Source organism: Nicotiana tabacum, chromosome 7 (genome assembly GCF_000715075.1).
Source record: "Nicotiana tabacum cultivar K326 chromosome 7, ASM71507v2, whole genome shotgun sequence".
NCBI classification, from domain to species: domain Eukaryota; kingdom Viridiplantae; phylum Streptophyta; class Magnoliopsida; order Solanales; family Solanaceae; genus Nicotiana; species Nicotiana tabacum.
In genome coordinates, this window is record NC_134086.1 from 166498762 (window position 1) to 166522449 (window position 23688).

The following is a 23688-nucleotide window of genomic DNA, read 5'->3' on the forward strand; positions in this document are numbered from 1 at the left end:
GAGTCCTGGGTAGGGGGACCTATCATACTTATGCCTTTGACAAATGTCACAACCATTGACATAAGTATGAACATCTTCTCTCAAACCCTTCCAGTAGAATACTGATGCTACCCTCCTGTAAGTTTGTTCAATCCCAGAGTGTCCTCCCATGGGAGAGTCATGCCACAGCTGCAAAATGTTCTTCTTCAAGGTAGGGTCTGGACCAATCACCAACTTGCCATGCCTCCTAAGTTGCTCATGGATGAAGGTGTAGCCTTGTACATCTGTAATCCCTTCAAGGACTGAATTAAAGTAGACAAGTCTGGGTCTAAGTTCCAACTCTGGGTGATCAAGCTAAGCAAGTTAGTTTGAACAGAAGATAAGGTAAGGGCAGCTAGCTCAGCTGCAGGCAATCTAGACAAGGCATTAGCCACCTTGTTTTCCTTACCCTTCTTGTATTCAATGATGAAATCATATTGCATCAGCTGTGCTATCCATTTCAATTGTGATCCTGTATGCAATTTCTGTTCAAGGAGGAACTTTAAAGCCTTTTGGTCAGTCTTCACTGTAAAAGGCCTGCCAGTCAGGTATTGAGCCCATTTGATTACAGCCATAACCAATGCCAAGAGCTCTTTGTCATACACTGACAGCGGAGGTGAGAGACCCTTACTCAAGTAAGCTATTGGTTGACCCTTTTGCATTAAAACTGCACCAATACCATTGCTGCAAACATCAGGTTCCACTACAAAAGGTGTAGAAAAATCAGGTAATACTAGCATTGGTGCATAAGTGAGAGCTCCTTTTAGATTTTCAAAGGCTGAAGTAGCTTGGGGAGACCACTTAAAGTTGTCCTTCTTGAGTAAATCAGTGAGTGGTTTGCTAATAACTCCATAACCCTTGATGAACCTTCTATAGTACCTAGCTAGGCCTAAAAAAACCCTTAGCTGTTTGATGTTAGTAGGTTTAGGCCATCCTTGTATTGCCTCAATTTTCTTGGGGTCAGTTGTCACTCCTTCAACAAAAATATAATGTCCCAAGTACTCAATCCTGGTTGCTGCAAACACACACTTACTCTCTTTTGCAAAAAGTTCAACAACTCAAAGGTAAGTCTAAGGTGGTGTTCATACTCATCTAATGTTTTGCTAAACACTAGAATATCATCAAAGGATACTAAGATAAACTTTCTTAAATATTCCTAAAAAATATGGTTCATGAGCCCTTGAAAACTAGAGGGAGCATTGGTCAATCCAAAGGGCATGACCAAGTATTCATAGTGCCCTGAGTGTGTCTTAAAAGTTGTCTTGTGCACATAAGAAGGTGCCATTCTGATTTGGTGATAGCCTGCCCTGAGATCTATCTTTGAATAAATTTCTGACCCTCCAAGTTCATCCAATAACTCCTCAATGATAGGTATGAGAAATTTATCCTTTATAGTAACCTTGTTTAAAGCCCTATAATCCACACACAACCTCCATGAAACCATCATTTTTCCCAACTAAGACCACGGGTGAGGCATAAAAGCTAGAGCTATACTGGATGACCCTTGGGCCATCATCTCTTTTACCATGTCTTCTATCACATAATTTTGTATTGGGGAGTATCTATATGGTCTATAATTGACAGGAGCACCGCCTTCAACCAAGGAAATGTGATGGTCAAACACCCCTCTTGAAGGAGGCAAGTGTTTAGGCTCTTGGAAGAGTAGGCTATATTCAGTGAGTAGGGTATGGATGGGGGCAACAATTTCTTCTTGTTGCTGAGAGTTTGCGGTTAGGGATATGGGAACAGAACAGACCTTGACCATGAAGATCTGGGCAGTATCAACAGAGATATTATGCAAAGACTTTGTATCAACAGTTTTAAATGAAGTATAAATGCCCTGCAAAGTGACAACCTTCCCATGATAGAGAAAGTGCATGAAAAGCTTCTCAAAGTTGACCTTAATGTCTCCTAACTTGCGCAACCATTGAATTCCCAACACAACATCACAGCTGCCTATAGGGAGCACCATCTTGGAAAAGGACCCATTGCATGAGCCATTTGAAGCCTTTACTTCCCTTAACAAACTGAATGATCCTGCCATCAGCTACAGATACATCCTGAGGGTGTATTTGGTTGATTGTACAACCTATTCCCTTGGCAGCTTTCTCATTGATGAAATTGTGGGTGGAACCATAATCAATGAGAACATTGATAGGATTTTGTTCAGAGAAACCTTGTATTCTGAGGGTTCTTATCCTTTAGTGCCATTCAAGGCTTGTAGAGAAATCTCACAATTCTCAACAGGGTCTACTACTTCCTAAGGTTCCTCAGTACCCTCCAATTCTACCTCTGTCTCCTCACTATCTTTCAGTTCTTCAGGACTTATTTCCATGTAGTATAGATGCCTTTTTGCCTTGCACTTATGCCCTGGTGTGAACTTGTCATCACAGAAAAAGCATAGACCCTGGGCCCTTTTCTCATCCATCTCAGCTGGAGTCAGTCTTCTCTTCCTGAAACCATCTAAGTTGGCAGTGACAGGTGGTCTGTAAGTAGGGCAGCAGCCTTTGTCCACCCAATGGAGACTTGTCTTTGAGGTGTCCTTACAACAGAGTGTTGATGCACTGCAGATGCTGCCTTGATTGCCTTACTTTGTGCAATAAAGCTAGGCTGCATGGTAGTAAGCTTGCGGTAAGCTGGTAGGATTCCCAATTCTCACAGCATTGCTGATTTCAGGTTTGAGGTTGTTCAGGAATATACTAACAGCATGTTCAACTAACATATTCATCCTAGTCATGACACTGTTGAAAGCCATTTGGTAATCCTTCACACTCCCAGTATGCTTGATGTTCATAACCTTAGTCATAGGATCAGAGTATTCAGCTCCAAAACTATCACACAAAGCCCACAAATATTCATCCCAAGTAGGGAGTGGCATTTGTCCTCTACTCCTCATATAACCTAAGTGTCATTGTAGAGCGTCCCCTTCAAAATGCATAGAAACTAGCTTCATTTTTTGCTGTATAGTAAGATCTTCATAAGAGAAAAACTTCTCTACTTTATACAGCCATGTCCTGAGATCCTCACCATTGAACTTGGAAAATTCAACTTTGTGGTACTTGGTAAAAGGGATGTTGGGTAATGTCACATTGTGAGTGTTTGAGTTGTGGAATTGGTTGGTGGTAGGAACAGTCTGATAACGGTAGGGAGTGGATACATATGGGGACTAGTGATATAAGGGTGGTGGCATATGTATGTTTGGATTATAATATGCAGAGGGAAATTGGCTGGGTTGATTATAGGTCTGGTTGTATAGAGGTGGTGGTAATAGTGGTGAGCCTTGAGGTTGTGGAGTTGGATAATACCTCCCCTGATGATTAGGGAAGTGAGGTGCTAATGGAACAATTATTCTAGGGAAGGGGTTTTAGAAGGTTTGTAACCCCATAGCTGGGGAAAGAGAAAACTGTATCTGAGAGGTTCTGGGATGCTAAATGTGCAGAGGAGGGTTAGGGTTTATGGAGACCGGAGGAGCTGAGGTTGTTAGGTTGGGGGGTCGAGTGAGCTTGAGTGCTAAGAGGGGCTGAGCTAGTAGCAAGGAGGTTCACAACCATTGCAGATGTACTAGCTCCATGGAAACTAGGGGAAGCCAAATCATCAAAACCAAAGGGTTATCATTCGGAGAGTAGATCTCACCTCCACTTTGAGTTACAGATTTGTCACATTCTGGCCTCTTACCTCCATGAATAACTCCGTTGAGCACTTCTCTAAGCTCACTCAAAGCTTCCTCCTGATTCCTGTTACTCTGCTCTTGGTTTGCTTCCAACAGATCTTGTCTAGCTGTGAAGCTTGACATATCAAGTGAAATTTTCTTGAGCACCTCCATAACGTTACTATTATTATCAGCCATGGTTGTTCACAGAGCCAAGAAAATGCTCTGATACGCAGGGCAAAGAAACAGTGACAGAAATGGAAAAGAAAAGAAAAAAAGAAAAGAAAAGAGAATACAAGATAAAATAGGGCAAAAAGTAAAGAGGTTTTTCATTCATAACCTTAAAGAGGATAATTACAACCTATATAGAGTATAAACTCATGAGAATGACCTAAGAATTACAGCCGGATAATATGCTAAATCTGTCATCTCAGTACAGCTTTGGGCAAGACCTAATTGGTATAGGACAAAGGGAATTAAGGGGTCAATGCGTAATATAGGAAACTTCTAATTTAAAAGGTAAGGGACTGAAATAAACATTTCTAAAACTCAGAAATCCTAACTAAATGACCGTGTACAACTTCCGCAAGCTTCTCTGTTTCACTCCGTATCAAATTCTCTATCTAATGAAATAGCAACTAGTGTGATATATTCAGAAACTGCTAAGGATACGTGGCATAAGTTGGAATTGAGGTTTGACGAACCATATGGACTCAAAATGTTCCGATTATATAAGGAGTTAGTAGGACTGAAACAGGGAAGCAGCGGCATAGCTACATATTTCACAAAATTGAGTAGTATCTGGAGTGAATTATATAGTTTGAATATACACATGAAATGTATCCGTGAGTGCAAATGTGGTGCTAAGTTGCACTTTTACATGGCCGAAAAAGATAAAAAATTGTTTCAATCAATTATGGGGCTAAATCAGTTTTACGATAGGGTTAGAGGAAGAATTTTGATGATGAGCCCCTTGCCATCGCTCTATCAAGCGTACTCTCTGCTTCTTCAAGAAGAGAGCTTGCAAAGGGAAGTGGAATCTGGGCAGAAAATGAAGAATGGTGCTAGAGAAATGAATGTTGAGTGCAATTACGGTAAGAAACGAGGTCACACTATTGATAAATGCTACAAGATCCATGGATTTCCTGCACATTTTAATAAGAAAAAGTGAAGCTACAAATGGACTATACGTGTTGCAGTTGCCTCATGATGCCTGCCTTTCCACTTCAGCGTTTACATCTTCTGTTCATTCCAGTATACCAAGAATTTGTATATAGATAAGTTTGTCGTTACCTCCACCAATGTACAATCAGATTTGTGCATAAATAAAATTGTTTCTGAGTACTGTCTCTTCTTAAAATCCTTTATATTCTCAGGATACTTTTTGGCATTTTCGACTAGGACACATTTTTCCAATATGAGGCATATACCTAATCTGCACTGGGATTTATATGAGTCTGAAGTTGTGGGCAGGTATTGATTTTGTCAATTTGCGGATTTGGACATCGAATCTCACTCTCGACTAGAGACTCCATTGATGAACTCCAGAAGCTTCGCATGAGCTAAGAGAGAATGGGGACTTGATTCTCAGATATGAGAGAATGAAATCGTGTATTTCTGATATCCCAAAGGGATGTATATATACACGTGGATACTACTCCACTAACTAACTTTAACTACTTTGACAGCTAAGCTACTGTTAACTAACTAACTAACTGATTAACAAACTAAGCTACACCTAAACTACTGGAGGAATACAAAGAAAGAAAATAAATACAGTGTTATCTCAATAGATTTTGTAGTTGGGCTGGAAATGTGGAGCTTACTTTTAACTTTAAGTAACGAACGGCTGTTCCTGTTATGTTGTTTCGGATTCTGTTGTGACTGTCACCAATGATGTTTTTCTCTCTCTAAAATCTGTTATATATTCAAGTTGTTAACCAAATAAATAATTTTTTGTCCGATTTCTCTGCGGATGGGAAAGAAAAAGAAGAAAAAAAAATACTTGATGTTCTATTGTTCTATACATATTGTTGGCACTCAGAACTTAATTCATTTCAACTCATATGCTCCATGATCAAATTGTTTCATCATCAGAGCAACCATTTCATATTATTGAATTTGAATCCTGGGGGACCAATATATAGTACTTAAAACAGTTTTCTGAATCATTTGAAAGGATGCTGCTGTTGCGGAAGCCAAATGTATAGAGTGTGAATAAGTCACAACTACTATACCAAAAATTATGACAACCACCAAATAATAAATAAGACAATAAAGCAATAATAAAGGGAACACCAGAATTTACGAGGTTCGGCTAATTTTGCCTACTCCTCGGACACAACCAAATATTTTATTCCACTCCAAAAATACAAGTGAAATAATACTAAAGAGAGAAGATACAAATGCCTTAAACAGATGAGAAGGCAAATGAGAGGTGTGTTTCAATCCTAAACATTAGGCCTTCTTTTATAGGGGAAAAATCCCCCCAAACTTAACTCCCAACCAATGTGGGACTTTGGCATTTTGCCAAACTTCAACAGCTGCAGCTTGCAAACCTTAGTTAGTTTGAGACATGCAGTTTATCCATTCATAATTCCTCTGAAGTAGATCCACATCCATGGCAAGTGGAGCTTCTTCATAGACTTCAACTTCCCATTTCAGATTATCAGTGGATAGATGAGGAGGGAACAGTGAATGATACCAAGAACAATGCAAGTAATATGACAAATCCAAAGTTAACTTTGTTGCCTTTTATGCTTTGATTCTCTATGAAGTTTCAGGTGTTGAAGATTCGGTGAGATCATTGTTGGCCCTTTGGTGCTATCTTTGCTTGGCTTCTTGATTCTTCCTTTATTTTTGAGCATATCTGAAGCTCTAGTTACAGCTGCTTTCCTGAAAACGGTGGATATGTATTTGGATTTCATCAGCTTGGGCCCTTTCTGGGGGTTTTAAGAAGGCTTTTGGAAATGACTTAATGGTGTCACAGATTATGCTATTTACCCGATATTGTTCCTGGATCACCTGAAACATTCAATTCCCATCTTTAATCACTTACATCGGAAGAATTCCATCCATATTGAGATTTACAATCTCTGCAATAGTTGAATGATAGAGGCCTGCATATTCTTAGGTTTTCAGCTATTTTATTGCAAGTTTTTCACTTTTTTGATTTCCTGTAATGGCAATTCTCTCAATTCCTGGGATTAAGCTAAGTCAGTGGTCTATTGTGGATTTCAAGAAGGTGGAATTGAGGGGATACATCAATACCATGTGTTGGGAAGGCCAGTGCTGTAGCAGGGGAGGTAGACTACCCTGGTGGAATGTTTCCACAGGCACTGCTTAGGCCAGTTGTTTTTGTGGTTTCTTCATATCTTATTTCACTTGTTTCAGCAACAGGAGCTTTGGATTCAATTCCTAGTGAGTGGACTGATGGTTTTGCAGAAGTTGAATGCTGATTGTTGGCTTCTCGCCAAATGGTGGATCCAGGCTGCTGCTGCAATGACTAATATGGAGTTATTTAAAGCTGAAACGAGCAGTGATGCCTTCCAGCTTCTTGGAATGAGTGAAATGGGAATGCTTCCTTCTATATTTGATTCAAGGTTTGACAGATTTACCATTGATCGATCCTTCACATATTGTACGACAATTTTAATGCTTAAGCACTTGTAGTTCACAAGACCTTTTCATGGATGTTAGAGCTTCAAGTTTCCACTAAACCTAGAAGAATAGTAGAGTTCCACTTCATCTTAGCTACAGACCAAAATGTATTTCAAAGAGATGTTTGCTCTTGCGAGTTGTATGCAGTATGTAGAGTATCACATGCTAAACCATAGTTATTGGCATCTTTTCTTGTTTGCGAAGAGCAATAACTTGGACCAGAAGAAACAAACTTGTCACCTAATGATATGGAGGACCTTAAGCGCATGAGCAAGGTGTTTCTGATGAAGCATTTCTTAGCCTACTTGCGGAGTCGAAAAAAATTCAAGATTCTGAAACATCGACAATAGAAAGTTCAGAACTAGTGTAGAAGACATTCATATATTTTACAATTGGATCAGAAGGGATTCAGAGAAAGTTCAAGCTAACTAAGATATATGCCATAAAAGAAAGAAGACTCATCATTAATTTGCATATGGTGAAGACGTATCTATTTAACTCAGTACGTTACCTAATTAGGTATCTGTGAAATGTATAAACTGTTGAATAAGAATATTAACATCAGATAATTTATTTTGTATTACTACTTACAGAAAACAATTTTAGCAAATCATACATGTTGAAGAAGGTCAACAGCATTGATCAATTATACTACTATATAAAAATAAAGGGTTTTTTCTCTGACACAAGTAAGAAGCACATTATTTGGACTATTTCCCTTTTCTTTAACCGTATTTCGATATGGCTTTGAAATGTGATTTACGCAGATATTTTAAAAGAAACGTGTCAACAAATGGCGAACCATTTACCATGTGATAGGCTAGAGTTGTAGAGAAATGCTAGAATTAGAGATATATTTGAAGCAAGTAAACAACATATAGATACTACTTTGGGATCAAATGGAAGCAAAGTAGTTTATTTAAAATTAGTTATTAAGGGGTATTAATATAAAAACTTCTCCAAATATACATAAAACCCCCATTAAACTTGCCGCCATTTAGTTGAGGAAGAAAACGGGACCGTGTTGATCTTTACACAAAACAGCCAAACACGGCCTAATGAGACGTGATCATTCACTTTCATTTTACAGACATGACGTAAGAAAACCGCACGTGCGAAATTGAGGCTTATACATAAGAAAATAGTTCGTGTTTGCCTTATGTTCATTAACAAATAAACCAAAAATTAGTAGTACAAAAGACAGACAAGATCGCAAAAGCATACCTCAAACAGATATTAAAATAAAATAAAAGACAGCTTTGAGTGAACACCTTGAACGTCGTTTTGACCCACGCAGGTCAATTCCTATTCTCTGTTTCTGTTTCATTCCTGCCATTAATTCAATTCAATTTCGTTAATTGAGTTTTAATCTTCTCGTTTAATCATCAAAGGGTTTCTTTTAGTTCTTTTTAAATGTTAAAATTGTCTTTAGTTTTAGTTAGATTCTTTTATTCTTTGCTTAATCCTTCTCTGCTTTCGCTCTTTATGATCCTCGATCGCTTAATCTGAATTTGGGTTCAGCTTCCTTTTCTCTTATAAATTTACTTCGTTTGATAGTAATCTCAAATGGTTAATCTTAATTTTGTTCATAGAGGTTAATTGTACTTTGAAATTACTAAATTTGGGTAAAAACTTCATCTTGAATGCATATTGGTTTCATATATTAATTTGGAGCTAGCAAAGATTGCCGACATTGTCTTGGTCTAGTTAATTCATAGATTCTGTTAATTGGTAATTAAATATGGACTTTCAAGCTTAATTACCTTCCTTTGATCTGTCCTGAAAAGTTGAATTTTTTACAAATGTAAACTAGGAAAATGCATTATTGGGTATCTGGTAGTAAATGATTTCTGTTCTTTGCTGAAATTCACCAAGGTCTTGGCATTTTGTGTGTTAGGAGTTTCAAGTGAAAATGGTGACCAACCACCATTATACTCGAGTTGATACCTTAGAGCTCAGAAATCTAATATGTAGGAAGATTGGACAGCAGAGAGCTGAAAAGTACTTCAGTGAGCTTAGAAGATTTTTTAGTTCAAAACTGAGCAAGGTTGACTTCGACAAGTCTTGCATTCGAACTATTGGAAGAGAGAATATCCACCTACATAATCGTCTTCTTCTATCCATATTGAAGAATGCCTCTTTGGCTAAGGTTCCTCCACCGAAACCTAAAAAGGTTGAAGAATCTCTCAGCATCAAAGTCGGGAATGGTTATCAGAGGAGTTGTCTGCAGTCTCTCTATGGTGATGCATTTCCCTCATCACCTCGCAAAACCAGGTCTCCGGTTAGTAGAGACAAAAGGTTCCGGGACCGTCCTAGTCCTCTTGGACCACTTGGGAAGAGTTCTACTATTACTTGTGAAGAAGCAACGCCTCGGATACAAGAACAGGAAAGTGCCACAGAATTGCATTCTCTTGGTAGCAGACCTCCAGTTGAAGTTGCGTCTGTAGAAGATGGGGAAGAAGTTGAACAATATGCTGGAAGTCCAAGCATACAAAGCAGAAGCCCTGTCACTGCCCCTTTTGGAATTTCTGTGAATGCAGGTGGTGCTCGAAAAGCTCTCCATAGTGGATCTATATATAACTTTAGTTTGGAGACTTGTCAATACCGTGGAGAATTGCCTGGTAGTAGATCACTAAGAAGCCGTTTGGAGCGGAAGTTAGAGGCGGAGGGGCTTGGCATATCATTGGACTGTGCTAACCTGCTAAATAATAGTTTAGATGCATTCTTGAAAAGACTGATTGAACCTTGCATAGGACTGGCTGGCTCACAACATAGAAATGAACTCAGACATCGTAGTAATGCCCAAATACTGCCTGGATGGTATGGTCAATATCCTGGGAATCATACAGAAAGACAAATAAAATCCTCATGTGCAAGGATGTTGGATTTTCGAGTGGCAATGGAGAGAAATCCTCGTATACTTGGGGGAGATTGGTCCACACTACTTGAGAAGGTCTGTGCTTGCGCTTCTGAATAAACAGCTCATCGCTATCAACTTGTTACCTGATGGATAAGTGGAGATTTCAGGCTTTTTGCGTCTAATTTGATGATGAGGTCCTTGTCATGATTTCTCATGAAATTAAGAATCCGTTAGAATTGTCAAAGGAATAAGCATGTGAATATTGTAGGAAGTTGTCGGATATGCGTGGGGTGAGATTTGTATTCTAGGAGGATTTGTCCTTTGAGGGACATGTTTACATAAATTACTCATAGATATTGTTTAATGAGCTTTTGGTCTTAAGTTATTTTTCATTTTACAGATCGGGTTTTCTATGAAACTTTTTCATGAAATAAAGCATATAGTTCCAACAGCTTTGTGCTATTGTAAGACTGAGAAGTTAGCTAGTGACCCAAATTCTAACCATTAATGAGTGCTTTCCCAAAGCTTTTTCCTGTTTTCTGTCTCTTCGTGAATCAACTTTTGCGACATAAAGGCAACGATTGTTTTTCCTATGTCAAGTCAAGAGGACATTGTATTTCTTGTTCCTGGGTTGAAGTGTTAAGTGCATTCCTCCTGTACAGACGAAAAAATATGAGAGACATGCACTCTTGCCCTTAAAGTTCTTGAGGTTGATCTGACGTTTGTCCAATGTGATGCCTGATCAGTGGCTTCAAGTGACACTTCCATTATTGGCTGCTTTCTAGCATCATGTTTCAAAGAATGATTTTCTTTTGGCAGTCTTCTGTCGCTAGCATATCAAATTGTTACTCTTTCTTGGTTGTTTGCTTGTTAGTGCATTTCTGTATGTTGGTGGGGCTTTTTTTCTTTTTCATCCTTCATTCTAGTCCATCTAAATGACAAAGCCGTTTAAATGTTTGAGGTCAAGGTATGCACTTCTTGCCCTTAAATTCTTGAGTTTGAACTGAGTTTGGCCAATGCGATGCCTGATTGATGGCTTCAAGCCTTCACGTGATATGATTCCAGTATTGGCTTCAAAAGGTAACATCGCAGTTCAATGATTGGCTGCTTCTGGCAGTCTTCTGTAAGTCTATATTCATTCTTCAAGCTATGGTATAGTTTCTTATTTATTTATTTTCAATCTCACCTTGTTGTCAGCACTTTGAAAGTTTCCTGTTGGCTACCGTCGGATTGTAGAAGAAGTGGCTTTAAACGTTTACTGTTAACACTTCTCTACATCAACTTGCTCTAAACATTTATTGCGGTATGTATGCACATATTCTGACAGCCTTGTTGCAGCTTCAGAATTCTGCACACCCACGCACAAGTGAAACTCTGTGTTGCCTTGCAACAAAGGCAATCTAAGAAATTCTCTGTGTACACGAATAAATTTGAACTCAAAAGTAATAGAAACACGCTCCATAAGGTAAGCACATTAAATATCAGACTCATCTCTTCCGTCTTCATAATTCCTCCACAACATGAAGATGAGCTTTCTTCTATCTATGTTTATGCATCCATCTAATAGCTGATTATTGTTGCGTGTTTAATATTGTAGATGTAAAAACCGCATAGGAGGATAGCTATACGAGGAGCAGTGAGAGTGGAGGCTCAGCTGTAAATGTAGTGACATGGTCAACAAGGATTCATATTGCCAACCACAACTTGCTTGGGACTAACACGAAGTTGTTGTTATTGTTGTATAGCTCCCCTCAAGGTTGTCCGTTCATCGTCAGTTGCCTGGCTTAGTTGATCTGCACAGAAGAGGTTTTACATTGTGCAGCAGATGTTAACTTTTGCTCCTGTAACTCGTGGGGGATATCAATGATCACTTTTTGCACTGCTCAATAAATACTCAGGTATTGCTACGGATCCTGTCTCTTTGAGGTTAAATCAACTATACCAGGAGAACTAAGGCAAGCTCTCATTAGCTGGTTGGGGAGGAAAAAACGGATAAAAGCTCAAGATATTCTGATGCACCATGCCTGCTCGCATCCTATGGGTAATGTGGAAGGAAAGAAACACTCGTTGTTTTGAGAACACAGTAACAGTTATACACACACCTGTATATAAATGCTTGTACTTCAATTGCATTTTTGAGTTCCTTCACACTCTATGGGACTATTGGGATTTCTCTCTCATTTTTTGATAAACTTAAACATTGTACATATTGGTGCAATTGTACTCCTTTAGTACATTGACCAACACCTCCATCTTGATACATAAAAAAAAGTTACTATAGACGGACAGTATAACGATTATTTGCATATGCGTGTAGTTTAACGTGTGATGGCATGTTACTTATTTTATCATGTTACAAATTGATGTTTATCAGAGATTTACTTGTAATTTCCTTATAAGTGATTGATAGCGTAACTCTTTTTACAGTCAGTGCATAGATCTTAAGACTCCTAAATATAATGTAGAACCATTCGTCCTAACTACTTGATGTGTAAATCTCTGTTCTGGTCAACGAGGGATGATGTCTCTCAACCTCAGAGATCTGATAAAGAAACTTCAAAGACATATTGGAATTCTTGTGAATTTTGTGTTGTCACGATCGTGGAAAATTTTCATTGGAATTCTTTCTCACATCCTGCAGCTTTTAACTGATTTTTCAGCACATTCTTTCTTGAAATATTGCAGCATCTCTTCTTCTAATTGCCATCAAAGACTTTGATTTCTTTAATAACAAGAATCTTTCCTTGAATTAAAGTCACCACAAATAAGTTTTCTTTGATTGAATTTTAACTTAGACCAGCTGATACTTAATAACTTGGTTTATTAATTTACCAAAATCTGTTTAGTGAAAACCAAATCAATTAAGTGAATGAACCTTTCGGGACTAACAAGGTTTAATATAAAAGGTTCATTAATACTTCCGAAGAGTTGGGAATAAATGTGTAGGAGGTATATTTATAGACAAAGGAAAGAATTCAGTCGATTAGCACAAATAACATTAGACAAAGGAGAAGATAGTAGTAATCATTAATATAATTCTCAAGAAATACACCAAAAGAATCTTTTGACTAAACGAGCCAAACAGATGGAGATCTCGAGGATCTTACTTAAATCTCAAATAATACAGATACAAATTATTACAAGAAAAGAACAGAAAGCAAGCAAAGCCGATCACTTCGGAAGCATACAAAAAACAATTGGCAGAGGCAATGGAATTGCTCCAAATAGGAGGATGAAAATGAGTTAATCGTCAAGGAAGTTGTGGAAAATTATGGAAGTGAACAATTTGAATATTAGTAGTAGGTTGGTGGGGGTGGAGGTGAAACATAGGTGGCAGATTGCTCGTACTTTTTAGGTGTTGGAGGTGAGACAAAGTTGGGAATTTGTTTAACGTAGTTTGTTGGAAGTGGAGGTGAGTAGTATGATGGCGATTGTTCATAGGTCTTTGGTGGAGGTGGTGGTGATTCATAATAAGGTAGAGGTGGGGACTTATAATTAATTGGTGGTTGCTCGTAGTATTTTGATGGTGCTGGTGGCGGCGGAGAGTAGTATGAAGATGGTTGCTCATTGTATTTTGGTGGAGGTGGTGGAGATTTGTAAGAAGATGGTGATTGCTCGTAGTATTTAGGAGGAGGTGGAGGTGATTTGTCGTATGAAGGTAACTTTACGTAATACGCTGGTGGTGGTGGAGGCTTGTAATAAACTGGTGACTTGTAATATTTTGTTGGTGGCGGTGAGTTGTAGTATTTAGAAGGAGCATGTGATTTATAATATTTTGTTTGGGATGGTGATTTGTAGTACTTTACTGGCGATGGTGATTTGTAGTACTTTACCGGTGATGGTGACTTATAGTATTGCTTTGAAGGAGCAGGCGACTTGTAGTACTTTACTGGTGATGGTGACTTGTAGTAGTACTTTGAAGGAGCAGGTGACTTGTAGTACTTAACTGGCAATGGTGATTTGTAGTATTTTACCGGCGATGGTGACTTGTAGTATTGCTTCGATGGAGCAGGCGACTTGTAATATTTTGCCGGTAAAGGAGATTTGTAATATTTTACTGGTGATGACGACTTGTAATATTTGTGCTTTGAAGGTACAGGCAATTTGTAGCTTTCAGCAGATTTTTCTGGTTTCTTGTAGTAAGGAATGGTGGGTACAACATACTTAGATGGAGATGGTGATTTGTAGTACTTCTTAGAAGGTGAGGGAGAAGCATACCCATAAGAGTAATCAGCAAAAACAGTGCTGGCTGCTAAGCAAATTACCAAAGCAACAGCAAGAAGAGGCCATTGCCGCAGATTCATTAAGCTTCTCATTTTGATCTGCAAACCAACTGTAATTGGAGAAGAGAAGGAGATAACTTAGAAAACTTGTATTGCAGAGTTGAGAAGGGAGCTCTGGTTTTTATACAGAAATGTGACATCTTTCTTGACATTGATAAAATGGCCTCATGGTAACCCACTAAGAGGAGAGCAAAGTCCAAATAAAGACTTGGTCAGTACTAAGTGGGAGGCATTTTCTGATGACAAATTAATTCAAATAAAACAGAAAACAAAATTATATATCTGAAAAAACAAAGAAGCATACCAAAAAGTAGTTAACATTGACATAACTCATAGTAATAGAAAGCCAGGGGGGGGGGGGGGGGGCTTTGAATGCTTGGTGACAATCTTGATTACTCCAGTTGGATAGTTAGCAAGACTAGAGAATCATGTGCATGATATAGATGCATCGTGATAAGAGGGGTTGCTCAAATGGCCAGCGTCCCCACTTATAACTCCAGAGTTGTGGGTTCGAGTCACCAAAGGAGCAATAACTCCAACAAAGGGGAATCAAAGGGAAAGGGAATAAAAAAGGATTTTAAAAATATATATATATAGATGCATCATTGATATTCAGAACAATTTGGTACAATAGTAAATTGTAATCGAGGAACTTTTAATCGAAAATTGTTACTACAATCCAGTAGAGAATGATACTACAATCGCAAAATCTTCATTAGATCTTCTAAAACTATGCCTGCCAGTTGCAGTAGATATTGCTCTTTCTGATAGCTAATATAGAATATGTGATTTCTAACTAGAACTTGAATTTTACACAAAGAATCATGATGGACGAAGTAACTATTAAATAACACATTCTACAGCCTCTGCTGAAGTTTTTCTCCACCACACTAACGTGTCAACGGAATGAAAATCACTCCAACGGTATGCCTCCAGCCAGTTTGTTAGCAAGAAGAATATCTGAATTGTTAGCAGAGAAGAGATGATACAGCTGCTTATACAGGATCACGTCGTAGAGACTTTCTCTTGGCTTGCCATGTACGTTAGGTACACATTCCATACGTACGAAAATGTGTTGCTTACAAGCGGCTGTCAATGTAGTAATAACATCTCGTTACATGCATTCAAAGACATACACACACACACACACACACACACACACACACACACACACACACACACACATATATATATATATATATATATATTATTTATAGAGAGGATAGAGTTCTGCCCTTTGCTGAAAATGAAGGTAAAAAAAGAACATTTTCTACAAATTGGGAGTTGAGGGATTTGAACCTAATGACAGAAAAAAGACATGATGAGACCTTGGGCATACCTGTAAATGAACGGGGACAAATTTGAATGTAATGAAATCACATATTGGCCAGTACATAAGACCATTGACAACAGTGGGAACCAAGTCGCGCTTGAGTCTGGCAACAATCTCTGAACTACTTTCACCTGGTGTAGCATCCAATAATAATTAGAATTAGTGACAAAAACATTTGAAGTCTATGCCCAATCAGGAAAAAAAAAAAGGAAAAGTCAAAGAGTTCAAATAGATGTTGACAATTATTGCTAGTTCGTTCATATCCATTCAGCAAATAAAGAAAACTGACAACACATTCAAATTCCAAATCACCATGAATGATGGATCGCCATTTGCCTATAAAAATTGACAGGGACAAATAAGAATAAAAAAGGGAAATAGGGAAAGAAGCATAAGAAGGCTTGCCAATGAACTGTCTGAGATCTTATGCTGTATCAATTTTAACAAACAGTTCTTCCTAGTTAATTTTAAATTTCTTTTTCTGGTTTTCGTAGTAGCTTCTTTTGGTCCATGACCTCTGAGATAATTGTGATACAGAGTTTGGTACACTATCTCTCAAACCCAGATGTTAGCAGTTGGTTTCTCTCATGTCACTAAACCTACGCCCTCCTCTCCGACACTCTCACACAAGTTTGGTACAAGTTTTATCTTTCATTTTGAGGGTTCAAGAGTGTGATAAATTGCCAAATGTCTAGAGCACTCCATTGATACTTTATTTAGTTGATGACAGTAAGGTACACCCTTTGATTAAATATTTTAACTAAAGCAACGCAGAACATCTAAAAGCAGGACTCATTTGTACCTTGTGCTGCAGCATTCATGGAGAAGAAAATAGAGTTAATTGCAGGGCCATAGACTGTCTGTCCCAAAGCTATTTTCTTAAATGTTGTGATGACGTCACGCTTCGGAAAGCACCTTGACAGAAAATTGAACCAGAAATGAAGTGAAGGTCCAACAATTAGTGCTCCATAACCAGCCATCCTCAATGTTCGCGCGAGATCATACTGCGTCATCAATGACCCAGCAATTGTCTGCAGAATAGAGAGTGCAAAGAACACGGGGAAAACGATTAGGAACGTGTAAGGATTTATTCCACGGGTGAACCAGAATAGAGAGAGAAACTAAAAGGGGAGCAGATGATGCACAAGACAGGTGAGATGCAAATTAAATATTTATATGTTGAGCAAAATGACAGAGAACTAACAGATTTTGATATTTTGCCGTGTTGTTAAACAAGATTTACCGGTTCTTTTTTGACAAGTGAGATTTATAGGTACTAGTACTACACCATACATGATACAACAACTACGCCTATAAGGGAAACTAGCTGGTTTTGTGCTTAATGTACTTATTCCAGCTACTCCTAGAAGATAGCTAATCAGCAAGGAGATGAAGCAGATTAGAAGCCCATGCTCCTTCAACACTAAGGAAAATAGAATCTCCAATTTTAGGCGGGTTTTCTTGTCCACCACCGACCAAGATGCATAAGAGCGGTTTCCAGTGATGCTGGACAGAAAGACATAATGGCAAAAAGCTCAATTATGTACTCTGATTGTTCGTCTGTGTCAAACACTACACAAACCGTTTTCTGTGTGAAATGACAAGGTTTTGGTTTGGTTACTTGGGGAATCCCAGGCGAAAGAATCTATAAACTTCTAGGTCAAGTAGTAGGAAAGAAAGGGACCTCTAACTCAATTCAATAACATGTTTTAAGGCATCTTTTTCTAATATTAACGTTCACATTGGCCGAGCGAGTCGAAGGAGTCTTCATCACGAGTCAAGTTGGGGTTTCATTCTAGTAACAAGATGAGCACACTCCAAGACCAGACAAGTCACATCCTCATCTCGCAGTGTGACATCTGACATTTAAGTTAAGTCATTTCCTAAGTCGACTCCTCTATGATAGCCCATGCTGCAGTTGGACCTCATGAATTTATTCAAGAAGTCCTATTCTTATAGATGCGTTTATCACTTGGATCCACAGTGGAGACGGGTCACAAACAGGAAGAATAGTGTATGTCCTATAGTTCGAACTTCTAGATGAAGATGAATCAGAAGCCACAACTGACTTTGAATAGTGCATATGTTAGGTAGAGTGGATTTGCGTGAGACTATAACAGTTCGGAATGTAAAGAAACCGAAAAATACTAGGAAGCAATTGCAAGTTAGTTCTGAACTTTATAGGTGAAAGATTCAATAAAGGTATGCTCAGTATGGATAGACATAGACCGTAGCTGCTACAGCGCACTATTCTCTAAATGAAAGAAATGAATTAAATTTGAGAAGCAGAAGAGACATCTAAGAGCTGCTGGGATAAGTCCTTACTCATAGGTTTAAGATCACTTATCCTACACCTAATACTAAGAGTAACTCTATCGGGAACTTAGCATAACCTAGCTATTTTTTCTGGTTGAACGACGGTTTGCCCTATCTCAGCTCTATGCTTAACTAAGGTGAAAAAAGTACCCGGAGGAGGAAGATCATTTTTCTCGTTTGATTAAGAAGTTAAAAAGAAAGAACACACAAATTATGTGCAACAACTATTTCATAACCCTCTGCAATTGTAAACCCTTTGTCACTAAACCACAACAATTGGACGATTTTGGTGCTTTTGGCATGACAAAAATTATTTTCATACAGCATACATGATTCTTAATCCTAATAATGCTTTTTTCAACAAAGTAACTTCCAAAGAATCTTAAAACCTATATATAAAGTAAACAAGAACAGAAGCATTATGCCAAACCAGAACAAGAAACATCCATTGAAATAAAGAATCTTTTTTTTTGTTTAATTTCTTTATGCTTTGCTGAGAATAAAGTACCTGTGAGGAGAAATCAGCGGCAGTGAGAATAAGGCCACAAGTAATACTCTTGGTGAGAATGGGTCGAGAGTTTATGCTTTTCTAAGTACCAACCCACGAACCCAACTTTTGAAGCAGAGGCTGAAATCCCTGAAAAGAAAGCCAGAAAACTAGGATTTGACAAATCAACAAGTTCCTTATTTTTCCTGTAAAAAGATTGAGGTAATCTTGAATAGACTTTAGAATGTTGAAGTTGGCGATGAACAATATGATTCTTGAAATTCAAAGGTTCAACGGAAGGGTTTTTACAGAGATGGTGGAGGGTTTTAGAACCATTTCTGAGGAAAAAAGCACACATCTTTGTACTTGTGTAGAAGAATGGAGAAACCCCAGGTGTATTTTGTGGTTTATATTTAAGAGAAAAAGCTGAGTAATTGAAAAAGGGTCTATTTTTCGTAGTAGGAAAGAGAAGGGGAGCGGTCAGTGGTCAGATGTGTAGCAGAGGAAGGAACTAGTTAGCAATTTTGCTACAAAGATGGCCGCCAACAAATAGGAGCAAAGTGTAGAAGACAAAATAAGGTAAGGTCATCGTCGTTTACCTAGCACTTCCCTTATTTACATTCACATTCACATATACATCCCCACTCGCTCTTACCATTAGTGCTCAAATGACATTTTAATTTAGTAATTTTTACATTCTTATACACTATATGAAACTATATTACTTTCTCTATTCAAATTTTACTATAATTATATTTTATATTCCCAACTACTATTTATGTATATTTTAAGGGAATTAATGATAATAATTAGTGTCCTAAAATTACTCTAACATATATTTCACTCCCCCACGTTCCTCTCTTCACATCCCCTCCCCTCCCCACGTATCTTGCACCCACTCACGATTACACCATTGACAACCATTAAAAAGCTTTGAAGCTTTGAAGCTTTGAATTCGAATTTGAATTTTCAAAAAACATTATTTGTTTGAATTGGATGTTGTTGCAAAGAATTGGGAATTCTCTCTACGTCTCTCTATCTCTCAATCCCTAATTTCAGTAATGTAAAGCAAAGGAAAAGAGAGCAGCAATTCCACCATTGATAGCCATTAAAAAGCTTTAAAACTTTGAATTCGAATTTGGGTTTCCAAAAATCATTATTTGTTTGGATTGTGTATTGTTGCAAACAATTGGGAATGCGGTTTGGAGTTTATATCTCAATTTTGAGGGGTTTTGGTGAAGATTAGACTTGATTTTGGCTGAATTTCAGATTGAAACTAGAAGAAGAAGAAGAAGACGAAGAAGAAGAAGAAGAAGAAGAAGAAGAAGAAGAAGAAGAAGAAGAAGAAGAAGAAGAAGAAGAAGAAGAAGACATGATATACATTATATTTACGAAATTGTAGTAAAATTATAGAAAAATTATAGAAAATTTGTATTCTATTGTTTATATATATTTCTTTTATTTATTTAACTATTATATGAAAGTTGAACAACATTGTATAAAAATTATATTTAAGTTGTATGATATTATAGTTGTATATAACTGAGTAGAAATAATATATGAAAATTGTAGATAAGTTGTTTAATATATGATTAGTTGTATGAAATTTATTTTTACTATGCGTAAATCAAATACAAAATATACAAAAGACATATTGTATAAAATTTGTATTTAAGTTGTATGTTATTGCAACTGTATTTAACTGGGGTAGAAATAATGTGTGAAAGTTGTAGATAAATTATATAATATATAATTAGTTGTATGAAAGTTATTTTTATTATGTATAAATCAGATACAAAATATATAAAAGACATATTGTATAAATTTTGTATAAAATTTGTGTTTAAGTGGATAGTTGAATGTAACCCTGTAAGCCACAGCCAATCTGCAAAACTCAAAATCGAGTACATGCAATATAAGTCTTTGCTTCTGTTGTTTCAAGTATTAAAACTACTAGTGTGCAAGTTGTCAGAGGATTTTGCTTATTGTGCAAGTTTATCAGGGTTTTTTTTTGGGTGGTCGAATTAGTTCGTTTCTATGCAGCTTTATTCACTTTTAGGGTTCTTTTGTCATTTAATTATCTTCTCTTCTTTAGCTTGAAATCTTAATCCATATACTGAAATTTTTTCAAATGCAAAACCATAGCTAAGAGATTATTTTGTTAGTGAAGATAGTTCTACTACCTTAAAATCATACAATCATGTTCAGAGTTGGATTATTAACATTTTGGAACAGGGGTCTGACTGGGGAGCCTTTAATTGCTGACATCCTTCCATTCATTGGCTTCTTCGTTTCTAGTGGTAGAGATATACAGTAAAAAGACTGAACATCCGAGCTTGTAACGTTATACCAAAAAATGTTGATTATTATCAAAAAAAGAGGAAAATATATGCAGTATGCAAATTTTAAATGAGTATCCAGTGATCTAAACAATTATGACCAAAATCAATTTATGAGGCAAAATGACTTGAGAGTAAATTTTGACATAGCCAATTCAGTAACTCCAAATTCAGTAAGAAAAGCTTTTTCTTTGATAAACAAAAGAAAATTAATATGATTATTAATAGAAAACACACTACTCCAAAATTGTCTATAGAGTAGTTTCTTTCTACGATACAGCAAAGAAAGGAAAGAGCAAATTTGAAAGTCTAATTCTTCTGGTGGCTGGAGTTCCTCAGAAATTAATTCCAAAAAAAAAAAAATATATACTGATCGAAACTCAAGAAACCTTTCGTGGATAACAGTGGACATGTGGAATAATTCTAGAAGTGATTTAAGGTGGAACTAAATCCCTTAATAGAAGGCACTAATAATGTATTGAGAGCCTTTTAAAGTGGAATGTATATATTTTGTAAACAAAACTTGTGTAGGTAGGGTAATTTACTAAACATGAACATTTAGGATAATAAAATTTCAAATAGTGTATAAGAATAAAAAAAATCCCTTTAATTTAACTTTTATAACATATAAATATTACTATTGCAAATTCAAAATCAAAAATTTCAAAAGTTACATACACACAATATGATATATATATAATTACAAGTTTGAGATATTTTTATTTTTTTCTTACATTTTGTGTCTATACAAATGTATCGTCATATAAATTAAAATAAATGATCTTTTGATTTTCTCAATATATACGAGCAAAGGCGGTTCTACCTTAGGGTAGAGGGTCACCAGCCCCTGATAATTTCAGAAAGATATATGTATATATGAGTATATATCTTAAATAATATGCATATATTTTGATTGCACCCTAAGACTCTAAGTTTAGGCAACTGCATTGGTTGATTTGGGACATAACTTGACTTTTAGTGCGCTGTCTGGGTTCGATTTTTACTTCAGCATTTACTCAAATTTTTATTCGATAGTGGTACTCGCCACTTTCAAATCCTAGGTCCACCTCTATATACGAGTAATTGGATCGAATTTGAGATAAAGGAGTATTTTTAGCTTGGACTATACTTTTTAAATTTTTTATCTATTACAATGGCGCTTGAACAATGAGTAACATTTTGATTTTCTCAATGAGTGAGTGATTATGACTTAGGAGGAATTTATTTGTTTATTAGAAATTACAAATATTATCTTAAAAGAATCGAAAATTGAAGAGTAATTACAAATTGAGATAAGGAAGTAACTTCTAACTTAGACTTTAATTTCAATATACTTATTTTAAAATATTTTATAAGGTTATAATTCTCTAGACATCAAAAATAATAGTGATTTCATTTTGTTGTGTTCACCTGATAGTATTACACAAACTTACGTTTTTGCTCTTACTTTTAGATTGTTAATAATGACCTAAGATATAATATATATGATGTGTGGCTATAATTTCATAGTTTCGTACATTATTTGCCTTGCATTTTATAAGCTTTAATGATAAATTACACTTTATTTGAGCGTAATAAAGTTCATTTTGTGTGTAGGTGAATTGGAGATGAAAGTAGAGAAAAAAGGACACTTATAAGTCGAAAGCGTGCGCGGGAGCAGTGAATGAGAGAACCTGGCAGCAACGCCAGGTTTGAAGCTGGCAATATCCCTGGCGACACTAGGCTTGAACTTGGCGAGGCAAGGCAGAGGCCAAGCTTAACCAAGCGTTATGCTTGGCGACGCCAGGCCTGGGGCCAGGTCCACCAAGCGATATGCCTAGTGATGCCAGGCCTGGGGCGAGATCCAATTCGAGTTTTGAAGACTTAGTTCATCTCCCAGTTTGACTAGGATTTGACCTACACATTTAGGTCTTTTTCTATACATATAAATAGACCTAAAAATGCCACTTTTGAGGGGGATTGGACAGAAAGGGACGAACATTAGACGAGGGGATTCGACCTAAGAAGGCAAGAACACACTAGGAGCAAAGCGGAGAATTCTTCTACGGATTTTTCACTTCCTTCTTCCTATTTCCATTATTGGTTATGAATTCTAGTATTGTAGTTATGCATACTATTATGAATAGTTAATTTGTTATTTAGGATTTTTTATGGAACCTATTTGTCACGACCCGGATTTCCTACCCTCGGGAGTCGTGATTGCGCCTACTAATGGGAGCTAGGCAAGCCAGTTATCAACAATTACCTTTTTACAATTTTATTTCTCTTTAACAAACATGAAGCGATAACGTATAAACAACGGAAATTTAAATTTAAGCAGAAGAAAATAATAAAATATCTGAAATCTGTGTCCATTACAACTGCTTAAACCTTAATCACCCATAACTGGTGACACAGTGTCACAGACGGTCTAAGATTTACTACATACAAAGTCTGAAGAAAATATCAATACACTGTTTCTGAATTAAGGAAAATGAAACAGGGGATAAGGGATAGAGGGAGACGCCAGGGCCTGCGGACGCCTGCAGGTCTACCTTGGATCTCCGCGTGGACTGAAGGTAGCCTCCGAACTACAGTCCAAGAGCTGACCCGGGATCTGCACATAGTGCAGAGTGTAGTATCAGCACAACTGACCTCATGTGCTGGTAAATGCCTAGCCTAACCTCGGCGAAGTAGTGACGAGGCTAGGACCAGACTACCAAATAAACCTATGCAGTTCAAATATATACAACGGAAAAGAAAT

At 37.1% G+C, this 23688-nt stretch overlaps 3 protein-coding genes and 1 pseudogene across 3 annotated transcripts; 2 read left to right on the plus strand and 2 right to left on the minus strand.

Moving 5' to 3' along the window:
- The first annotated feature begins 4583 nt into the window (after positions 1–4583).
- Positions 4584–7339, plus strand: LOC142162414 (putative polyamine transporter At3g19553; annotated as a pseudogene).
- Positions 7340–8486: 1147 nt separating this feature from the next.
- Positions 8487–10638, plus strand: LOC107792555 (uncharacterized). Its single transcript, XM_016614778.2, has 2 exons — positions 8487–8624; positions 9225–10638. Exon 2 carries the CDS (start codon positions 9240–9242, stop codon positions 10302–10304), a length of 1065 nt encoding a protein of 354 aa, XP_016470264.2. The 5' UTR covers positions 8487–8624; positions 9225–9239; the 3' UTR covers positions 10305–10638.
- A 2590-nt stretch (positions 10639–13228) lies between these two features.
- LOC107792551 (uncharacterized) lies at positions 13229–14546 on the minus strand. Its single transcript, XM_016614774.2, has one exon. It carries the CDS (start codon positions 14501–14503, stop codon positions 13481–13483), a length of 1023 nt encoding a protein of 340 aa, XP_016470260.2. The 5' UTR covers positions 14504–14546; the 3' UTR covers positions 13229–13480.
- Positions 14547–15104: 558 nt separating this feature from the next.
- On the minus strand, positions 15105–19217 carry LOC107792554 (uncharacterized). Its single transcript, XM_016614777.2, is given in 5 exon segments — positions 15105–15559; positions 15810–15934; positions 16606–16834; positions 18628–18702; positions 18704–19217. Coding segments are annotated over 5 exon segments (774 nt in total). The 5' UTR covers positions 18965–19217; the 3' UTR covers positions 15105–15475.
- Between the last annotated feature and the right edge of the window lie 4471 nt (positions 19218–23688).

Excerpts from the sequence above, each read along its gene's own strand:
- LOC107792555 (XM_016614778.2), top strand. The coding sequence starts at position 9,240 with ATGGTGACCAACCACCATTATACTCGAGTTGATACCTTAGAGCTCAGA.
- LOC107792551 (XM_016614774.2), bottom strand. The coding sequence starts at position 14,503 with ATGAGAAGCTTAATGAATCTGCGGCAATGGCCTCTTCTTGCTGTTGCT.